Source organism: Coccinella septempunctata, chromosome 5, assembly GCF_907165205.1.
Source record: "Coccinella septempunctata chromosome 5, icCocSept1.1, whole genome shotgun sequence".
Classification (NCBI taxonomy): Eukaryota; Metazoa; Arthropoda; class Insecta; order Coleoptera; family Coccinellidae; genus Coccinella; species Coccinella septempunctata.
The window spans coordinates 30,943,145-30,965,047 of NC_058193.1; the positions used below are offsets into that span (position 1 = coordinate 30,943,145).

The 21,903-nt window shown below is 34.3% G+C and overlaps 4 protein-coding genes across 39 annotated transcripts in view; 3 read left to right on the forward strand and 1 right to left on the reverse strand.

Annotated features, from left to right (window-relative positions):
- LOC123312948 (serine/threonine-protein kinase tousled-like 2) overlaps window positions 1-3,932 on the forward strand; it is a 98,184-nt gene extending 94,252 nt beyond the window's left edge. For all 15 annotated transcript variants that reach the window (XM_044897547.1, XM_044897548.1, XM_044897551.1 and 12 more), the window contains one exon: window positions 129-3,932. In XM_044897547.1, coding sequence (XP_044753482.1) covers window positions 129-362 — 234 coding nt within the window. In that variant the 3' untranslated portion in view covers window positions 363-3,932. The remainder of the gene's footprint in view (window positions 1-128) is intronic.
- A 369-nt stretch (window positions 3,933-4,301) lies between these two features.
- LOC123312951 (glutathione S-transferase LANCL1) lies at window positions 4,302-6,589 on the forward strand. The gene is made up of 8 exons (XM_044897561.1): window positions 4,302-4,480; window positions 4,530-4,694; window positions 5,133-5,275; window positions 5,334-5,481; window positions 5,537-5,751; window positions 5,805-5,913; window positions 5,977-6,123; window positions 6,315-6,589. Exons 1-8 carry the CDS (start codon window positions 4,331-4,333, stop codon window positions 6,495-6,497), a joined length of 1,260 nt encoding a protein of 419 aa, XP_044753496.1. The 5' UTR covers window positions 4,302-4,330; the 3' UTR covers window positions 6,498-6,589.
- Window positions 6,590-8,013: 1,424 nt separating this feature from the next.
- Window positions 8,014-16,970, forward strand: LOC123312952 (cyclic AMP-responsive element-binding protein 1). 14 transcript variants are annotated; one of them, XM_044897566.1, is made up of 8 exons: window positions 8,014-8,167; window positions 9,103-9,292; window positions 9,571-9,717; window positions 9,874-10,000; window positions 11,532-11,603; window positions 13,269-13,397; window positions 13,706-13,840; window positions 15,350-16,970. In XM_044897566.1, exons 2-8 carry the CDS (start codon window positions 9,122-9,124, stop codon window positions 15,574-15,576), a joined length of 1,008 nt encoding a protein of 335 aa, XP_044753501.1. In that variant the 5' UTR covers window positions 8,014-8,167; window positions 9,103-9,121; the 3' UTR covers window positions 15,577-16,970. The 14 variants fall into 14 exon arrangements, with proteins under 14 accessions (XP_044753501.1, XP_044753506.1, XP_044753500.1 ...); XM_044897571.1 differs by having other exon boundaries at window positions 9,103-9,202; XM_044897565.1 differs by having other exon boundaries at window positions 8,161-8,299.
- Window positions 16,971-17,240: 270 nt separating this feature from the next.
- LOC123313034 overlaps window positions 17,241-21,903 on the reverse strand; it is a 112,847-nt gene continuing 108,184 nt past the window's right edge. For 5 of the 9 annotated variants that reach the window (XM_044897699.1, XM_044897700.1, XM_044897697.1 and 2 more), the window contains 5 exons: window positions 21,303-21,845; window positions 19,160-20,291; window positions 18,954-19,099; window positions 18,731-18,901; window positions 17,241-17,547 (listed from right to left, as the gene is read on the reverse strand). In XM_044897699.1, the coding sequence (XP_044753634.1) occupies window positions 18,744-18,901; window positions 18,954-19,099; window positions 19,160-20,291; window positions 21,303-21,845 (1,979 nt within the window). In that variant the 3' untranslated portion in view covers window positions 17,241-17,547; window positions 18,731-18,743. Of the gene's footprint in view, window positions 17,548-18,713; window positions 18,902-18,953; window positions 19,100-19,159; window positions 20,292-21,302; window positions 21,846-21,903 lie in introns of all 9 variants that reach the window. The other 4 variants (XM_044897703.1, XM_044897704.1, XM_044897698.1 and 1 more) reach the window with 4 other exon arrangements.

The following is a 21,903-nucleotide window of genomic DNA, read 5'->3' on the forward strand; positions in this document are numbered from 1 at the left end:
CTGGTCTAGGTTTGCCTGAATGTTATCAATCAATGTGCAAAATTTGTAAAGCTTATCAATGGAGAATAATAATTCCTGTAATGTTTGAAATTCGAAAGGAATACGTATAAATTGTGATTTTTTTCCAGAGCTTCATCCGTGCCTGCTTAGCCTACAGGAAAGAGGATCGTATCGATGTTCTCTCCTTGGCAAAACACGAATACCTACAGCCGCCGATGCCTAAACATTCGAGGCTCACCTCCACGCAGCAGCAACAACAGCACCAGCAGCAGGCGGCCCAGCAGCAACAGTCCCAACAGTCTGTCGCCGGCACCTTTTCGACGGGTCTCTTCGGCGGCATGAACGCTTCCTCTTCGTCTTAGTGCAGTGCTGTGTTAAAATAAGTTATTTAATTAATTGTCCGTTCGGTCGGAGCGCGAGCACGACCCCCGGGACTGATAGGCTGTGAGGTTTGGAACTACGATGGTGAAGGAGCCAGTTCAAAATGACTGAGACTGAACGATTTTGAATGGTTTCCTTTTCAGGCTCTCTGTGGACATTCTGATGAAATATGATTGCCAAACTAGAAGAAAACTCCCGTTATGAAGGAAACTCTTTCCAAATGTTTCTTCGTCGTCTCTGGCCCCTGCCGCCACTCTGCTCGCCTCCAAAAATAATAATAATTATTTATAACATAACTAACTATATATAAAAAGTGAATCTAACTATACATAAACAGTCTCTTAAGTTATTGAAAACGAAAAGTGATGTGATCATAGACAGGAAGTGAAAAGTTTTCAAATCCACCCCCTTTCCCCTTATCCGGTATGAACGGAATTTGTTGTATATTTGAAGTGAATACTTTGAAAAATGAAACGGACCGGGACGAAAGTTCGCGAAATGGTAACATTGTTTTAGTCTAATTCCTCTTGTTGCTTAAGCTTTTCTCCTTGTGGAGTTCCTGTAACGGAAGAAGAACTCTGAATAGGTTATATACACTGTTGCCCTCTTGGACGTTTATCTCTTTAACGCTATTTTCTAGGTAGCAAGGTACTTGCTATAAGAAACTTTTTTATTCTAGTCTCTTGCAACTGGATCCAGTCTGGGAAAGGTTCCGTACTCGTTTATTTGGTCATTGTTTATGCGGCACATTTTTCCAGCTGGGTTCCTTGTTGTGATCATTAAATTTGACGGGGCATTACAAGTTACACGTCCGTAAAACTTTTTAATTCGAAGATTTCAAATTTTGTTGTCAGCGTTTTCAATATATTATTGAAGTTATTCCTATAAAGTTCAAATTTTTGTTGAACATCTGCCGATTAGAATCAGCAGTGAATGTAGTGAAATAATGCATGCTGCACGAGTTTCACTTCCGAAAGCAAAGGAATCAAAACCTTTCAACGAATAGATTGGATATACCAAAAGAATGGAAATTATTTGAAACATTTCAGAATTATATTTTGAAGGTTGTTGTTTTAATGATCTATTTTCAGAACATTATGGATTCAAGAAGGTTGAATTGTATTATATTTTTCTTGGTGCGATTTTTGATACTTTCCAATCTTCAGTATTTTTTCATTCATTTATCAACTGTTTTTTGTTTTATAATATTTACTTTTTTTTTACAATTATATTTGTATTTGATTTTTTGTTTATTAGCTTAGACAGTTTTTGACGTAGTCCATATGGCAAGAATAACTGAAGTGATACAGATGGTAAAATAAACTGATGAAATCAAATTCTGAGGCTTTTTTATTGAAAGAACTTACTTGACCTAGCGAAAATATTTCGAATTACATTTTAGTTTTGTTCAAAGTTCTCTACTTGTGGAATTTGAATATAATAACTATTTCTTATTTATCTGGTGGCATATCTCTTTCCAGCATAAAAATCGGTTTCACTTCAGAACATTTGAAATAAGATCAGAAAAACTTCATTGCGTGAAGTGCTGGCAGCTTTTACGGGAATTTCTGGAATTTTCAAATAATCAGCATGCATTATTGGCTACTCGTATATTCTTCAGATTTCTCAGACTCATTGGATTGGTTGATTCCTCACTCTATATTCTAGGATGTTCTTTTTATATGATTATTTCCTATTTTGAATTATTTAGATGCACATCTCTTTCACTTTTAGCTTTTGGAGTACATGGAAAAGGCAGCTATTTGTCATGTAACGAAAGGACTGTTTCCAATATGTTGTTTTTCTCATTAAAAAAATGGTTACCACATTGATGAACAGATTTGATTCTTCATGTTGAATTCACCATTCTTGTTCACCAAAGTAACATGATTTCCTTTCTTCAAAAAGAAAAAACAACAGGATTAAATAACACCTTGCAAGAAAAGAACAAAACACGAATAGGATCTCGAAATTATCCATTATGTGGGGTGCTAAAAGAAAATTAACCTAGACGGTCTTCATTAATCATTACAGCCCCAGGGGTGAACATTTTTGAGCTTCTTTCGATAATATTCAGAAAGAAGATCTTCAAAAGTTACAGGAACTTGTATCACAGTCCATTTTTATGAATGCAAACTAAAAATTTTATGGAAACAAGGAGCCTCGACTTATTTTTTGGAAGTGACCTTGCTTTGTACCATAGTATGTATTCGATTCGGTTTGCAACATCCCCATATTAAGATCTTATAAATAATAGTGTAACATGTACAGAAGGCCATAAATTATCATGCTCAATATTTGGAGCTTAGCATCATGTGGATCTTGTTTTTATTTTTTTTTTTTTGCTTTTGAGACATTTTTGCGAATTCTTTATTTTCAGCAATTATTATTTTGAAGAACCAGTTCTACTGTACCTATATTGTATAACTTGATATACATCTGACTTTAGGCGTTATCTCTGTATAAATTATTTGTTCAGGTTTATTGTTTCTAGTGTGGAGCAGAACTAATTAGAAGATATTTAAGTTATTTCATTTTTCCAAATATAATCACATATTTGTGAATTTTCCACGCTAAATCAACGTTGTTATTGTAATATTTATTGTTCAAGACATAAATGCAATATCATAAAACTTAAATAATTCAAGAAATTAAACTTAGAATAAGTAATTATAGTAGCTGGATGTACATATATAAAAATAATTAAATTGTGAACTAGAGGGAATTCCAGAATGTCTCAAACAATGTCAAATCTAAATTTTTCTGTAACACTTGAAAAATTTTCCCTTAGGATCTTGAACAAAGGGAGTAGGTATTGCACCAAGAGTACATCGAAAATGCAGAAAATATTAGTTCAAAAGCTGCCAGGGAAAATTTTGCAAATGGAATATTGACATTCAAATAATTTCCATCTATAATCGATGTCTCATCCTAGACCCTTGAGAAAAGACACAGATAAATTTTTGGTGCTTCCTATCAGAATACTTGTATCATCTATTCATCAAGATAGAATTTAAACAATGTTATTAAATATCTTGACGAGTTCCGACTTATTTTGTAGGATTTTGGAAAATTTGTTGAAGTTTTTTATTTATCATTTCCGCATGCTTGTATAAAAGGTTTTACTGTATCTAGAACCATATTTTTAAAGTGATATTCAAATTTATGTACATGTGGTTGAAAATATGGTACACCAACTTTATGATATCGTCACAATACAAATACTTTATTAAGATGAATCATCTTTATAACTATAAGAAGTTCATTCTAATTCCTACTTGTCCAAGGTGATTTATTTTGAGTATTTGTAGATTTATTCCTACTTTTTTTTATTGTTGCAAAAACAAAGCTGGAATAGTATTGTAAAAATTTCAATTTTATTGTAAAAAGTATATATTGTATTTATGATATTAGGTGAAATAAATTTGGTTAAGTTTAACCAAGCAGCAGTAATTTAATTGTTTTCTGAATGGTACACCATGATATTGAAATGAGTAGTTTTCATTAAATCAAAAGAGTCTGAATCAACATTAAATATGCTTCCTTCATAATTGAGTTTTCATTATCCTTTACATAATAACAGGATCTTGAAGAAGACTTGCTAGAGAGCTGTGAGGACAGTGGAAAGCAAAGAGTCAATCTTCGATGGAAGCTGGCTGTTGGAAGAAAAGCTACTATCAGGTAATAGATATATTAGGAAATACCTTCAATTGAAATAACTTATGCTCAGTTGCAGGAAAGTCGGTTTAAATTTAATACTATATTAAAATTTCAATCTTCTATTATTATCTTCAAAAATTATAGTTTTAAATTTTAATGGGGCATTTAATCTTAATGGACCTTTTCGTAATGATATGTACCACAGAAATTCATTAATTCAACCTTTTTTATTTCTGTGATCTGTCAATTGTCACTTTCATTCAAATGCAGAAATGTGTTATGTTTTTTTATGTTTGATTTGATTAAACGATTGCTTGATCTGCGAAAATTTTCCAGGTGGAGTTTTCAATCTTATAAGATGTCAAAGGACAGATTTTTCTCCAATCCCTTTCCAGATTTCACTCCAGAAAACGCCCATGAATTGGTCGAAAGTTTGAAGGTAGGTTAACTTCTTTTCCGGAAAAACTTCTGATAGAAAATTATTCAAGGTTCAGAAGAATCAGAAATTTTCGGCGAAGGTGTATCAAAGATGGGAAGCAGTGGAAGGTAAATTTCCCTATATTGACAAACATGATTATTCAGTCTACACAGGAACATCTGGTTTGGCTCTTTTGAAGCTCAAGAAGGATCCAAATAATCCTGAAAATTTGAAGGTAAAACAAAACCTATGAATTATCAATTGGAAACTTCGACAATTGCGATCTTCTGTTAATTGAAAATTGGTTGGCACAAGTCTCAACTTCAGGGGACTAATGGTTTTAGAGATAAGATTCTTTACTCAATAAGAATAGCGAATATTCGACATAAATCTGTCGAATTGTTGCTCACTGAACCAACCAAAAATATCTAACTCTCTTAAAAACATCACTCGAAGGGGAATGATAATAACTTCCACAAATATGTTTGCATTTTTTCTTCTATTCCTAATGAAATCCAATATCACAAGTCATGAAGTCAATGTATTGTGGAAAAATTTCAAAAAAATCATAGCTGCTGAACTATGAGTCTCCTTTACATTAGAATTATTTGCTAGATTGTAAATAAAAAAATGGATTGAAATTTGTTGGGAATAAATCGCACTATTCCCTTAGGAAATACTTGAATTAATACCTCTTAAGAGGCTGAAAAATAAGAGACATACATTCTTATGTGGTGACGCTGGACCTCTAGCTATTGCAGCAGTTGTCCATTATAAACTAGGCAACCATGATCAGACAAAACTAGTTGTTGAGAGGTAAAATTTATTTTATTTTACAAATGATTTTCAAATTCAGAACTATTCTGGATTTTAGATTACTCTCAATGAAGGATGATGTATTCAACATCAATTCTGATTTACCCAATGAATACTTATATGGTCGGGCAGGCTATCTATATGCTGTTTTATTTGTTAACAAAAATGTACATCCTCCGCCTTTCCCTGATGAGTTTATTAGAAAGGTAATATACTTGGAATATGAATTATTCAAATTTACATACTATAAGTGCTCTGAAGATTGTAGAAATCATTCTGATTTGTGGTAAAAATGAGGCAAAAGCAGGAAAATTTAAATGCCCATTGATGTACCAATGGCATGATAGCTATTACCTTGGCGCTGCTCATGGTTTGTCTGGCATTTTATATTTATTGCTTCAAATTAAGGAGAACTTGATGGAATCAGAGATGAATACTTTGATAAAACCCACTATTGACTACTTGAGTACAATCAGGTAAATATAATTCCCACAAAATTTTGTTGAGATAACAAGAATCGTTCTTGTAGATTTCCTAGTGGAAATTATCCTTCGTCAATGGGAAGAGATGTTGATAAATATGTTCAATGGTGCCATGGGGCTCCAGGCTTTGTTTATTTATTCAGTCAAGCCTATAAAGTGAGTGCAATTGAATATTCGAGCATTGCAATGAACATATTCTTCAAAATTTAAATATTATAGGTCTTTGGAGATCCCAAATACATTCAGTTGGCTCTAGATGCTGGTGAAATTGTTTGGCAGAGAGGATTGGTTAGGAAGGGCTATAGCATTTGCCATGGAGTTTCAGGCAATGCTTACTGCTTTTTGGAATTGTACCAAACCACACAGGTAGGATTTTCCGAGATTTCTTAGAAGAGAAACAATAGTATCAACCAACAATTCATTTCATAATCAATGTAAATTCATGTATGAAATTTAACTGATCGTTATGAATCCCACTTCTTACATATCGCATGAAAGTGTCGCTGTATAATTTTTCTTTGTTCAATTAGAGTAAACATTTATTTTTACTCCAACAGGACGAGAAACAATTATACAGAGCGTTCAAATTCGCGGAATGGTGTCTTGATTACAAGAAAAACCATGAGGAATATCCACCTGACCGGCCAATATCTCTCTTTGAGGGTATTGCAGGACCTATGTACTTCTTATTGGATATGCTCAATCCGGTTGAAGCCAAATTTCCTGGATATACATTGTAGTATGATTTTTTTAAAGGAATAGAACTGATTATTGAATTTCCTTTATGTATGCTTTATGAGTATTAGCGTAAATAAATTTGATGTGATAATTTTTTCTGTGATCTTCCTTGTACTATTCAAAAACCGTATCAAACTGCTTCAAAATATCAAATCATATTAAATAATAATTTTGTTATTTAGATGTCCAGTGCGTTCAGTACGTCAGAAATCAGAATTATTATATATTTTCTACTACATAAATCGCGCACTTGTGGGTTAATTGGGAGAATTTGGTATGATAACTTATTCCAGAAAGTGTTTTCCAACCATCCAAAATCGTTGATAAACGTTGTTTCCATAACAATGTCTACTATTCAGTATGGTCAACTATATGTACGTAAACGAAGACCTTGAAGTACACAATTCTAGCATTCATTTGACCAGATTAATATTTTTTTCGGAAGTTGAAGTAAAAAGAAATGGATTCATTAAGGTTTTCACCTCGAATGATTGATGATTTTGAATATCTTTTGATGATATACGATTTCTTTCCGTGTCTGTTTGAATTTCACATGTTGTTTATTCGAAGTATATTGATTAAACCCTTTCAAATGCGCGGTTTTATAATGCGATGACGTAAGCTTCACTTTGAGAACAGCTTACATCATGTGGGTGCTCTGACGTCATCGTGAATCAGGATAGGAAAATTACCGCGCTGAAACTTGTACCCTTGTATTTCATTATTCTTTCCATCTAAACATTAACTCGATCAAAACATGTTACTTGTTACATGGTTACTTGTGCAAAACACTATTTGCTACTCTTTTTTCGTTCATTCTATTAATTCGAAGAAATTGTTTTCATATATGGTTGAGCATTGCCGAGTTAGTCGACTTCTTGAAAATTATAATATCGTTGTCACATGAAATGTGTGAAAAATTTTCCTATACATGATGCCCCGTTCTGGTTTAAATTCTTCCGAAAATTTTATCTGCATTTTCTATGAGTTACTACTGAAAATCGAGATTACGCGGCGTAATGGTTTGCATATAGATGAAATCTAACAAAAATTACATGAAAATAAAACAGAAAATATCATTTTCTTTTGGGCCAAGGTGATGAATAATTCGAAAAACGAATGTGAAGAACGCAGCGAGATCGTACACTGTTGCCGAGTAGTCGGATAAATACTTGATTTTCCAGTCGAGATTCAATTTTCATTGAAACTTCCGGAGTCTGTCGAAAGTTATCATGAAGTAGAACCGTAGGGTTTTCGATATGTTGTGTGGTTGACGGCACGACTGTTTTTTACTATAAAGGTACGAGTAATACGATTTTTATTAGTCAGATGAGTTCAAAATTCTATTTCACAGCAAAATTTTATTTTTTCGATACTTTGATCATCGCAATGAACACATATAGTGGAGAGTGTAATTCATAAATGATAAGTTGCATGTGACAGTGTAAATTTGCTTTGGATTTAGTAAGGACTCGGTTTTGTGCTTACAAGATAATAAGTAAACACTTAGTTTAAGGGAAATCTGGCAACGTCGCCGTTGCGTTCATGACGCGCACTTGCTTTCAAGTTGTCGACCAGTGACGACCGCCCAGAAAATTTGACGTGGCTACTACGTATACCCCGTTTGCCCACTCCGATTGCTGCAAAGCTGGTGACGAGAAATACGTAACTGGTAAGTACCCAGCCGAAGAATAACAATACGACATGGTTCAGTCATCCCTTCAAATGCTTGTCTTGTATTTTGAGTTGTTCTAGTGAAGCAATTAAAATGTGTAAATGCCATTTCGAGGTGCAACATGTAAAGGTAGAAATATGGCGTCATTCTTTCGTTTCAAACCTAACTATTTACAAATGAATTGAAAAATAGGGCACAACAATTTGTTTTGTAACAAAATCAAATGTCAGAAGGTGAATCCTGTGGTTTGAATATTTCGAATAATAGAAGGGACGTTCGATGTCCTTGTCCTTTTTAATGCAGAAAATTTTTGGTTAGGAAGATGACTAGCACAAATAATATGTGACGTTAACTGCACTTTGGAAAATCTGAAACGAATCGTGAATATTAGAAATGACGACTATAATCTGATTCAGATTCACACATTTTATGCCAACATTTGGCTAACATCGTTACATGAAGTTTATAAGTTTCTATTAATAGATCAAGAAGGCTCAACGATGTCTATAGAGAGGAATTACGATGTTTTTCATGGTGCAATATTTTCATGCACTTGACGACAATGTGAAACACCGATTTGTATTTTTGAAATTTCATAGGAATTAAAAGGAATAATTAAGATAAATCATGTAACGCATTTGCGAGGATAAATATTCAATTTTTATTTTTGAAATCGACTTCAATTGATTTGTGCAGCAGAATGTAAACAGAAGATAAATTAACCCACATGATTCAACTTAACTCAGAAAGGTTGGTGACCTGAAGCACAAAGTTGATACAATCTTATATACATAATTTGAATTAATTCATTTCCCCACTTATAAATGAAATATCCTTTCATAGAGCCCTTAGAGCAATGTATCAGTTGAAGCTATTTTTTTTATTCGGGACAGTGAAGTCAAGTGGTATTTTAAGGCAGTGTTTTTTTGTAGGAGTACCCTTTATTGTGCAATGGACAGTATGGTCGACGAGAATGGTTCTGTTGACCCTTTGGCACCATCCCCTGATCCACAGTCTCCCATTTCGGTCTCGGTAGGGGTTTCCAACAACTCGCAACCACATCTAGTGACCGCCACTAACATTGTTCAGCTCACGTTACCAACTACTCAAACCCAGGCACAGGTATGGGACTCCATGTCCCTCTGTGCATGCTTTACTTTTTAGTTGAACTTCGTTGATATGTTTAGTTAGCTTTTATGATGAGTTTACAGTGACTTCTATTTCATATGTCACCTAATAATAAGCAGTTTGTTTAATACTGCATGCAAATCTTAGTGAGTCTTCATTTCTCATTTCATTCAAATTATGAAATGGATTTAGCTTAACACCTCAAATTTGTAATCTTTCTATACTATTATTTCTTCTCAATCCTTAGGAGTAATTGAAAATATTTTTTCAAGGTGCAGAGTGTCATTCAACCTAATCAACAGTCTGTAATACAAACGGCTGCTAATTTACAACCCATGCTGAGCAAAGGGAATGTGATTCTTGTCAGCAAACCAAACTCTGTTATACAGACTACTCAAGGGAGTCTTCAAACATTACAAGTAAATGAATTTTTTTTCTGTTGGTTAAAATTCTACAAAGTCGTTTTATTTTGATCCAGAATGGATCTTACAGGGAACTATATTAAATATACTAGTTTATTACTGAGTATAATGAGGGATCATTTCAAATCTAGTGTATACCCTTTTTTTCACTAGGTAGTTGAGACAGCAAGCGACGAAAGTTTCTCGGAAGACGAGTGTCCAAAGAAACGCAGGGATCTACTTTCTAGACGACCTTCTTACAGGAAGATCCTGAATGATTTGGGAGGGGGTGAGATAGCTGGTATGTTTTTATTGCATGCTAGGGGTTCTCAGTGGTTATTCAACCTATCCATTCTTTTTTTGAAATTTTTTTTAGTTGTCACTATTCACAGTTTGGCACAAATCATGCGAAAGATTACATTGAGGTATTTTTTTTTTATTTTTATTTGCATGGTATTTCTAGTTTAATTTCACATTTCCTTTTTTCACTTGTGACGAAAAGTATACTGCAGATACTATTACTAATATTCTTATCTAAATTTTTCTAAGTAGTAGTCAGAAAAAAGGTTGGAAGTATCTATACTATACAAACCAAAAAAATCACAAGGTGAATTTGTGAACTCTAGTGACTTCAGTTCTAGGAATTTTGGCCAGCACTTCAGCAATAGTTTCAAATTTTATTGGCAGTTTGATACATCTACCTAGGTTGTAATTTTAGACAAACTTGCTTTATTGTCTCTGAAATTCAATAAATTTATCAGTGGTGAACCTTTTTTCTAGCTACCTCTTGCGTTTTTCACTTTTTGGTAAGGGAGTAGGTTACATGAAGTTACTAGATTTTGAAGAAACTAAATTTCTTCATACTGACACCATTAGAATTGGTATCTATTCAGTTTGTTCATAACCGATTACAAATTACTTGTATGGATAATATTAGTAGGAAAAACTAGTCGCTACATCCAGGTTTCAATAGAAATTGGCACTCCCTCTCTAAAGTGAGGACTTTTTTCTTTTTATTTGTAGTTGAATGAAGTTTCTCAACTTTGATTTTAGGTATTCAAGGTTTCAAGGAACTTCAGAACATAGTTCCTGGAAAGTCTTGAATGTAATTATACCGTTCGGAAGTTTCTTGTTATTCTGAGAAAACCCCAGCTTTTTGACCCTGCATTGTAGTAATGAATGCTCTCGATTTACTCTTATCCCTTATTTTTTATTCCCTCATCATTTGTCTCCTATAACAGTATCAATTACAATGAATTGGTACGTTTTTACTCACCCTGTATATTATCATTACCTGTGGTATGGGATTCTTCATTCTCTTCCCCTCTGTAAATTATATTGCTGTAAAATGTCTGGCACAAATATCTAACATAGAGGCGCTGTGGATTGACGTTTTGATCAATAATATAGAATTTTTTCTACTTCCTATATAAAATTCAATATTAGTTTCAATGACGTCATTAGAAGCATTGAAACTGCTGAAAATAAAATATGATGACTGCTCCCATATAGTGTCAGACATGATGATATTTGAAAATTCTTGCACGGACTCGAAAGTAGTCGTTTTGTATCGCGTTAGGAAATTGATTCTTTCAAGTTACTAATGACGTCATTGATAAAAAGTTGATTTTTCTGAACTTCATTACATTCAGGAAGTTCATTGTATAAATTCAATTCCATTTGATATGAAAACTAAGTCGTATGGAAATTGATGTTTGAATTCTTTTCAAATTTTCATTCGGTCTATTCACGGCGTCCGTAGAAATTATAACTCGGCGATAAATTATATTATCACGGGAATTAATATTTGAATTCTCACGTAATGTTCGCAGAAGGAAAAGTGGAGCAAACTTCTTCAGAGGCAGACAGTGAATTATCCTCACATTCTATCCCATACCACACAGGTTAGTTTCTTTTACTTGGACTGTGCAGCTTAACTTGAATTCTGTGTAAAGCCTAATTCTCTAACGAGTTTAAGGAAATACATACTTGGACAACGGCATCTCTTAATGTTGCATGTTATCTACGATATTTCGATGTGCCTAATGGAAGTTTTATTCGTTTTGGAGGAGATGAAAAATATTATACATGGCGAGAATGAATAGTTGCGAAAGAATTTAAGGGGTGCTTCCTTGTCATAAATATGTAGTTTGGGTCTTCCATGTAAAAGTTTTTTGAGCAGCCTCTGCTTATAGACAGTTCCCTGAAGATGACAACTGAGAAGCAATTTTTATATTTTTCTTTAGAAACCAGAAAACACATAAAAAAATTTGAGCATACATTCTATGGGAGCGAGAAGTCAGCTTCATTCATTTTGAATAAATAAGGTCTCTTCTTATTTCTTGCTAGAGATAATGGTTTTTGAGGGAAGAAAAAATTATTAACAGGTAGCTTAAATTTACCTAGTATGCGGATATAATGCTGAAATTATTTGAGAACATCACCAAATTTAATTTTGATTTCCTTCTCGCTCCCATAGAATTTCTGCTAAGTTTAATTTCTGTCTAAGAAAAAAATTTGAGATTGCTTTCTAGGTGCCATCTTCAGGGGGCTGTATCTAATCAGGGACTGCTCAAAAAAACTATTACATGAAAGGCCCACACTACTTTTTGACAAGGAATCACCCCCTTAATTATTTCGCTATATACTATAACTATTTTTACACCCTGTATATAGGTGTTGATACTTACAGTCAGTTTCTTAGTCAATTTTATAGCCCCTTCCAATATTAAGATCCTTTAGTTGTACTCAAAAAGAAACTGAAGGAAGTTACAAATTACACACCCTAAAATTGATTATGAAACTGGCTGTTGATAGATTTTGCATCATTTATTAGCATGCTCAGTACCACGACTGGCATCTAATGTTTACCAATTTCGAAATGGTTCAATGGATAGTTTTTTTTTGTGTAAAAAAGTTTCCCCATTTCTTCATCATGAAGATACGGTTTTTTTTTATCGAGTGGGTTGTGCGAAGAGCTTGAAAAAGCAGAAATGAAAATTCAAACAAGTGTTTCTTCACCTTCTCCGATCTCCTGAAATTCATGAAAAAGAAGAAATTTAGTTCGCGGAGAGCTCTGTGTCGCTGAGCTCTGTGATATTCCGTCATTTCCATCAGAACTACTGAACGAACTTAATCGTGATGATTTTTTATGTAACTGAAAGATTAGGATAATTATGGCATTTTTTTTCAACTCTTCAAAATCGCTCTTCATACAACCCACCCATTGAATGAGGATGAATCTTCCGTTCAGGTATTATTTTGTTTTCAAATACATATTACGTCGTCGTTCATGGAACCTTCACTTTTATTCTATGTATCTTATAAATAATTGCATTTTTTATTGCATGATAAACTCTTATACATAAATGCATGTTACATAACTCCTTTACAAGTCATTATCCTACTAACCTAATATTATGATAGCGTGAAATAAGCAGAGAAAAGTATAATTTCTGAAAACCACCAAAGAAAAGTTGGGAACATTCTGGGCTAGAGATTTTTTGCATATTAACTCAAATTAGGTTCACAGTTAGGGAAAATGGCTGAAGAGTGTTATTTATTTTAAGGCATGTCAGTCAAGGCAGAAAGTATAGAAGCGAAAAATACCTCTAACCTGAATGGATTGAGGTTGACCGATCAAGAATGGCCTAATGTTAAAACTGTTAAATCGGAGAAAGTAGACTACGAGTTTTCAGGTAAATTTTATTTTGAAATCAATAGATAGAAAACAGCAGGTAAAGATCGGTATTTTAGAGCAGCTCTTGACAGCCGATAGAAAAACAAATAGAAATCCATCGAAATTGGTTGGTCACGGAAATCAATTTAACCTCATTTTCATGTATTCTAACCAGTTACACGTTAACTTATCCTAACCTTAATAGATATACCTTTCGTGAAAATAATTGTGGAAGGTATTAGTTCCCATCATTTTCGAATATTTTGTTCAATACATCATTCAGATTGCAATTGGACAATTTTTATTGAATTTTCCTTTTTATTTCAGTGTTGCCAGCGACGGCAATTCAGATATCAAGTGGTGAAGGGGGAGGTCACGGCTTGCATACGTTAACGATGACGAATTCGACGCAAGGTGGAGCTATTGTGCAATACGCCCAGGGGCAGGAATTTTATGTACCTGGTGAGTACAGTTAGTACAATTTTTTGCTACAAATATGTTGCTCATTGAACAGTCGAATCGAATACATTTCATTTAGTCTTAATATAGAATATGAATAGTTTGCAAATAATAAATCATTTCGTACAATTCTTTGGATGACACAATAGTTAGTGTAAGTGATTTTTGTACTATCTGGCTGCAAATCGTTTTGGTGTACAGGGTAACATTATCTAGTCAGTAGTTCAAATTTTTATGTTACTAATTTAATGTGTAGTGATTTTGTTGTCCTCCATATTGGTTTGAAGTTTTTTGAAATCCGCATTGGAAGATGTGACCCACTAAGTTTTTTCTTTTCTAAGAGCTAAAGACAGATCAATGTTCGGCATTTACCTACTAAGGGGAACGATGAGCGGGTTTAGAGGTTTCGAGAAATGTCCTATTCATCTATTCAGTAATTGGACCGTAACAAGGTACCACTCTTGACCCTGAAAGAGATCAAAAGTGACTATGAAGAGCTCTATAAAGTCTAGATTTTTTGACCTTTACGAAACACAACTGTAACCCAATCAAAGGTAATGAAGAGGCCAATGCAGTTGCCAGGAAGGGAGCACAAGGGCCTGAAACCTTTCTGTGGTATAAGAAAATGTACCAAGAAGAAAATGTTTCAGAAGAAGGAAAAAACCGAAAGAGAACTACTCTGGAGGAATCTTCTGAGATAGGAACACTTAAAGTTCCTTGGGAACTTTAGCTCTGCTAGATCTGAGAAGTATCTGGATCTTAGCAAGAATATGCTACACCTCCTTACTGGATTCATTACAGGGCAACCCCCTTTAAAATCTGGATCTTGACAACAATAAGAAGTTGTTTTGCCACACTAGGTCAAAAGAGTTTTCCAGGTCAAAAATATATTTCTTGAAGAAGAATATCCTTAGACGCGGAAACTAATTATAAAATATTGGCGCACGTGTTAAAAAATACAAACGAGGCTTCAGATCGTTTGGTCTGTGGATCATGAAATTTTTTTGAGTCTTTCATTACGAAATAAATGGAGTTTCAACGTGTAAATTAGGATGTGAAGCACTGGAAGCCTATTGGGTTACGCTTTTCTCAAGATTTTCTTTTGATTCGAGATTTTTACTGACTTGAAGATGATGTCCGTATCTAGTCCTCGAATTGAATTCGATGATATTGGTTTTATATCATTCAATTTTTTTTTATTATGACGTGTGCATGATCCGGATAGGTCGAAATTCGAAGTAAAAAATAATGTTCCCTTGAACTGAAGAATTGAAACATCTTCGCGAGAAGAAGATTGACGGTGAATATTGGCAAGTGGAGAAAAATTGAATAGAACTAGGCGCATATTGCCATTGATGGTCAATTCGAAATTTGTGTTGATATTTTAACGTTCTGAAAATTCACGCAGATACAGCTAAATTGGTTATAGAAGTCGGGAACCCCCTTAGAAAAAAAAGCACCCTGTAGAATAGTCCCTTAAAAACTCCCTGATTAATCCCGATACTATTGCAGTGGTGGCTCAAAGTGGCAGCATATCAGGGCAGGGCGAAGACCAATCACGTAAAAGGGAAATGCGCTTGTTGAAAAATAGGGAGGCGGCAAGGGAGTGCCGAAGAAAGAAGAAGGAATACATTAAGTGCCTGGAGAACAGGGTGGCAGTCCTGGAGAATCAAAATAAGACGCTCATGGACGAGCTTAAGGCGCTCAAGGATCTATATTGTTCCCAGAAGGTGGAATGAAACTCGAGTTTAGTTGCATTGGTGTTGGACGTTGCCAAGGTATTTTCAGTAGGCTACTGAGGGAAATTGTGCTTTTTAACAAAAGATCTTGTGCAATCACAGCCGCTACACGTTAGAAATGGTGCCTAAAGTGATGAGGGATCCAGAAGGGTGGAAGATGAAGACGCGTTACATTGACTTTGTTGGTTCATTGCCAACTAATCGAAAATTTCGAGAATCAGTGAGAGCTTTCTACATTTTAAATTTCGAATAAAGACAAGGGACGTTTCGGATTGGTTTCTGTCCAGATCTGATTGTGAGCTGTTGACGAGTAGAAGTTTACCCAAAGAATGTTATTAGAGTACTTAAAGTTTATATTTGTTGAATGGTTTGACAATATCGATATGTTACTATTATTATTTCAAGATCTGTTCTAGACATGTTGTTCTATTGAGTAGTGGTTTGTACGCTCGGTACAAATGGGAAAATTAACTATTAATTTTTAGTAATTTTGGTGTGTGTGGAGAATTTATTTCGAATTTTTCATTATTATTGTAACTCAATTGATTGCGAATTCTTAAAACTAGTCATGAATTTTAAAATGAGCTCATAGGGCTCAACATTGATCTTACATTTTTAATTATCAAATTATTTTTGTTTTTAAATATTTAATAAGGAGTTATCCTCATCAAAAGATTATTTCTAGAAGTTATGTCACTTGAATTCAATTTAGTTACCAAAAATGGGAGATTGAAAGAATTTATTTTTCATATTATGAAACAAATATGTAAATAAAATTGTATATTATGTATAGTGAGATAAAGGATGAGAGGAGGGTTGTGAAGCAAGAGCTGATGTATATAAATTGAACCACAAAAATGAGGTGCCTATTGATAGTTATCCCCGTTTTGAACTTTTCAAAACTGATTCAAAATTGTGTCAAAAAAAAATGGGAAAGAATTTTTTCGAAATACCTCATTCTGTACTGATAACTGGGTCAACAAAGGGCACCCCATCAAAATGGCAGAGTAGTATTTATTTTCTTATAATATGAATGGAGTGCCTTGGTATTCATAAAGAAAACCAAAATATGTTGTGCAATTCTACAAAACTAGTGCCATATAGAATCTTTCTTGGTTTTGTGTAATTGTACAACAGTTAACTTGAAAAAAATCATATGGTCTATTGAGGTTTATGAACGATAACCGACTATTTTTACATATCAAAAATAAAATTACGATTGAACGATTGAGTTTTCGGTAATGATCGGTGATGTTTGGTTGCCAGGTACCATTATTTTTGTAAATTTCTCACTTGATCTTGTTTTAATAGCTAATTTGTACAAAGTATCATAGTTGTTAAAGTATCAGTTGAAAGATTTATTGTATGAAATTCGATATAATATTTTAATTACCTATATGTATTTTATTTATATTTCACCTGCCATTTGCTGTTGATAGATTACCTAAATTTTTTATGACTGGTATTTAATTAATTATTTGTAGATTGCTTCATTTAAAGTGAAACATAAATACATAACTTGAATCTGTTTGGCGATATATGAAGGAGAAACTCTCGAAAATTTTTTAAAATCTGCTTTAGTACTAGACGTGGCTGATGAAAATATGTCATTTTGTTTCAATTACATAGTTTGGTTGATGTCATATCAAAATCAAACAATTGTGGATTCATAATTGTTTATTATTCAAGGAAAAAGATCACAAAACCAATGCAGATCACAATATTCATGAGAGTTAAGAATAAATTATATCAAAATTAACCAAATGTTAATTTAATTAACAGAAAAGCAAAAAGTAATGTACATGTGTTATCATTTTCGTATAAAGTATTTCATATCCTCAAAAATCAGGAGAAATTAAGATGAGGAGTATCTAGGAACTTATATCTAATGTTCGTTTTCCAGTAGTATGAAGTGGAACGACCCCAAGACTCGTTGGTCAGTGCTTATCTGGGCGATATTTTTTGATATTCCTGCAAAGTTAAAAATTTGGTAATATCTTGGTATTTTCCTTCTTTTTATACGCTCTCGTTTGTTGCAGTAATTATTGGAATTTCTCCATTTGACTCAAATGAGAATGAGCAAAAATAATTTTATACCCCAAGGGACACAAATCGATGAATGAAAATTTTGATCCCATGGTGTATGTGTTTATACATTTTGCATTTCGGAGAAGGAAAACGAGTTGGAATGTGCAAATTCAAATTATTGAAAAGTTTCTTCAAATCAGAATCATGAATCAGGAAGAAAGGGGAGTTTCCGAAATGCAAAATAAATTATGTGGATTACGGGAAACATGTTTTTAGTAAAACATACAAAACTACGATCTTTGTACACTACGAACTACGTAAGATGTGAAATCGACAATATCAGATCTACATTATGCGCATGAATGAGATTTGAAGTTTTTTAGTTCGCTCACCTTTTATTAGAATATTAATATTGAAAGCATTTTCTGTTAATACGAATTTTTCAGGTTATTATTCTTGTTATTCTAGCACGTAATCAAAAGAGAGAGTTCGCCAGTTAATGAAAATATGAGAGTAGTCGGCGGTTCCTACCAAAGAATAAATAAGCACATAGAAAATTTTCATTGCGCGAGTTTGGATGCAAACTATCGATGGTCAGTCTATGTACACTTCGACATTACGTTGCGATACGTATTTCTTCAACAGTTTGAGTTGCAATTTTCTAATATTATCTACGTCGAGAAATTAATGATGAATTGCGAAGAAAACGCAGAACATGAAGATTGAACCTATGGTAAGAAAACGCGTGATTTTGAATACAAAATTCTTTCTCGAGTTACGTAGCTTGCAAGCATCAACTGTTGGTAATTTTTCAGAGAATATAAAATGATGATCCCTCATTCATTATCGTTTTATATTATTCAAATAACAAGAAAAGCAGAAGCAGATAGAGGTGATTGATTGTTTGCAGCAAATTCTGGAGGAGATACAATGGAAATTTATTTAGGTGAGTAAAAAAAAAAGTATTCCATAAAGTCATAAGGTTATTTCGCAAGCATTAAGTTCCTTAAACATAGATCATAGAAAAACAGCGAAGCGAGTTTTTTTCATACGAGCGATAATAAGCGAAAAAAGAGAAATGTTTTGAACAAGCGACTTGAAAAATGAACCTTTGTCGATCCACTACCTAACATAGTTCGTCAAGAGCATAGACAGGGACACTGATCCTGACTTTGATAGTAGTCATATATGTGCGTTTTTCTGTGACTAGGGCTACAAGCAGGTACGTACGCAGTGGCTAATCGGTGAGTCACAGTCTCTCTTTTGCTTTTAACGGGCGTGGTCGGCGAGGCCGAAACTGAAAAAACTGTTATTGAAAAAAATAGTTAATGCATTCTTCCTATTCTCACCCTTAGTTATTTCTTTACATTGCGCTACTTTCTTCTTCACGTCATCTCCTCTATGTTTACTTCTATCTCTAGCGGCTTTTTCTGCAGTACTTCTGATTGTCGATACTGCAGTTTTATGTCGTATTTCCGGAAGAGCTCCTGGAAGTCTGTTGAAAAATGATTGATAAAAATGTCAGTTTTATTGATTTTTTTGTGAAAAATTATACCTTTCTTCAGTTTTGGCCTTTGTAGTTTCGACCTTTTTCTTAGCATTGGTGGCGATAGTACCTTTCCTGGCCATTTCCATACCATTGGTGACGGTCAGCTGCGTTGTTTTTGTTTTTCTAACCAACCTGGGTTTCCTCACTGGCACTTCGTTCGTTGCTAAATCTTCAGAAGAACTACCATGCGACTGTAACAAGGCCTCTCTACTGCTGGCCCTCTGCAATCTTCTAGCTCTAGTCGAGGCTTTCAGTCCACTCGATTCACTACTGGAAGTTCTTGTTTTAATCTTATCAGCACTAGCCTTCGTATTAGAAATATATCTGTGAGTAGGTTTCGAATCTTTAGGAGATGTTTCTAGAGAAGAATTAGATGATGCGTTTCTCAACTTTGATTTGCAAGGCCTTTCTATAGACTTGACCTTAGTTTCTTGCTTCCAAGTTTTATTTTCTGTTATCGTACTGAGTTCTGTTTTAGTTTCTTCCAGTTCTTTCTGTTTTCGCGATTCTTCTTCGCTATAATCCTTCACCGCTTGAAGGATCTCATCGGCTGCTTTAGTTAATTCTTCTAGAATACAACTATCGAATTTGGAATTTTCCTTCGACTCTTCATTTTGAGTCGGCGAGATATTTTGGTAAATAGGCGAATCGGTCCTAGCAGAGTGAACCTGTTCTCTCTTCAACGACGACGTTTTGTTAGTGCTTGTTCTGATTTCTTTGATATGATTTTCACATGTTGTCTTGTCGACTTGAGATGATATAGGAACTCCGAAATAGGCCATTTCCGACTTCTTTGGCTGTCTCAAGATTTTTTCGTTCGACACGAAACCATTCTGGTTATTCTCCTCTATAGTATTGAAGTCGTGGACTGGTTTACTTTCAGCGTCAGCTTTAGCTGTCCTGATATCGTGGGGTCTGGTTTTTACCTTGTTTTCTATATTGTTTGAGCTTCTTCCAACGAGAAGTGGACTGGAAAGTTTTGTGGAGGTGTTAGCAGATTTCAATTCAGCTGTTTTTATCACAATCGGATGCTTCCGTAGAACTATTGGAGAGTATTTTCTGTTTTTAATTTCCGCTTTGATTTTAATTGGTTCTTCGGAACGATTTGTAGCTTCTGTTTGTTGTCGAAGTTTGCTGTCTGCGTAAAAAAAGGATTATTGATAGAGATTTATACTCAAATGGGGTTCAATTATGAAAGGTTTTTTGTTTTATTGGGGCTTGTATGATCTGCCATTTTACGTTTCGTTTTTTTTAAACAATGTGGCTTATTGAACAATGTTGAAACAATATGGCAATTTTCAGAGTAAAGTTAATCTGTGATTTTCATAATATCAACCATGACAATTAATGTTCTGATAGGAAACTTACAATTCAAGAGAATAAACAGCCTTTCAAAAGTTAAGAATATTGATGTTTTCCGATGATGCCTATTGTCTGAGGCTTCTCAATATATTTTTAAATTCCATAATTTTATAATGATTATAGAAACGTCTTCTGGTTCAACGTACAGCAAGTTTTAACCAACTTAAAACATATTTGGCTCATGTGTAAGATGACTGCACTTTTCGTTGATATTCTCTCCAGTCGATATTTCGTTTTTAACAAGATCAAACGGTTTTAAGTAATTATTATCGGATTTTATTATGCCAAGATAAGTTCTATCCGATGACGATGACAACAAGGCTTTTCAGAAGCTTCTCAGGGTAGTCGAACACAAGTGCTTTTAGCATGTGTGAACACATTGCTTCTGCATCAAAGCTCATCAAAAACCTAGAAGTGGTAAACCTCGTGCTACAATGCACATTACTTCAATATGCTTAACTTTTGCTGAGCAGTTTATTTACTCTCTTCGTTGAGGCTAGTATGGAATTGTTCCGACTCTCGTTTACACATTTCAATAAAAGAAAGGTCATTTTATTGCATCACAGAACGGAAATTCGAAACCAAATCTTTTTAGTCTAGCCTATTCGGGAAGGATGTTAAAAAAAGGATAATGTATTCAAAAAATTGCTATAAAAACATGTTCCCTGTATATGATTAACTATTACTCTTTTAGCAAAGAGAGCATTGGAAACTTAAAACTATTCGTTATGTGAAATGAAATATGTAGTTCAAGGATATTGTATTAGATTTTTCATTTCCAGTGTACCTTTTTCTATTTGTGCAAGTGAACGTTTACTCGAACTAGTATCGCTAGACTTCTTTTGATTAGTTTTCTCAAGAACGTTTTTATACGCCCTCATTCTACTCCAGCTGCCCGAAACTACGCTACTGTGCGCATCCTCCTCCAACTTCTGCCTCTCCGCTATCCTGCTGGTCAACAGTTGCACCTCCTTGTCCGCATCGCTGTCGCTGTTCTCGTCCTCGTAAAGCCTCTTCAGGGCTTCCAGCTGTTGGGGGATCCGATACGGGACCTTCTCCAATTTTTCGGGTTCGTTTTGTGACTTGATCGTGTTAAGGATTAGAGACGTAGACTTAAAACTATGAGATCCGTTCTGTTTGGCATTGTGATAGGCGGCTGGATGATGGTCCTCGTCTTCGGTCGGCGAGAGATCGATGGTTATTTTGGTGGTGGTCGTCGTGTTCGACGATTTCTCGTCGGTGGTCGTTTTGGAGCAAACCATGTGTTTGGATGTGGAATTTTCGCGTCCTATCCTGACTATAAGGCCTTTCTTGAGTATTTGGTTCGATTCTAAAATGTGTTTAGGCGATGGTGAATTTCGGGAATTGATTGAAGAGTGTTTTTTTGA

Bases quoted from the DNA above. Each gene is read 5' to 3' on its own strand.
- LOC123312951 (XM_044897561.1), top strand. From the start codon at position 4,331: ATGTTTGATTTGATTAAACGATTGCTTGATCTGCGAAAATTTTCCAGG. The intron at 4,481-4,529 runs GTAGGTTAACTT...AAATTATTCAAG, and splicing joins AATTGGTCGAAAGTTTGAAG to GTTCAGAAGAATCAGAAATT. The intron at 5,276-5,333 runs GTAAAATTTATT...TCTGGATTTTAG, and splicing joins ACAAAACTAGTTGTTGAGAG to ATTACTCTCAATGAAGGATG.
- LOC123312952 (XM_044897562.1), top strand. From the start codon at position 8,898: ATGATTCAACTTAACTCAGAAAG. The intron at 8,921-9,102 runs GTTGGTGACCTG...GTTTTTTTGTAG, and splicing joins ATTCAACTTAACTCAGAAAG to GAGTACCCTTTATTGTGCAA. The intron at 13,841-15,349 runs GTGAGTACAGTT...ATACTATTGCAG, and splicing joins GCAGGAATTTTATGTACCTG to TGGTGGCTCAAAGTGGCAGC.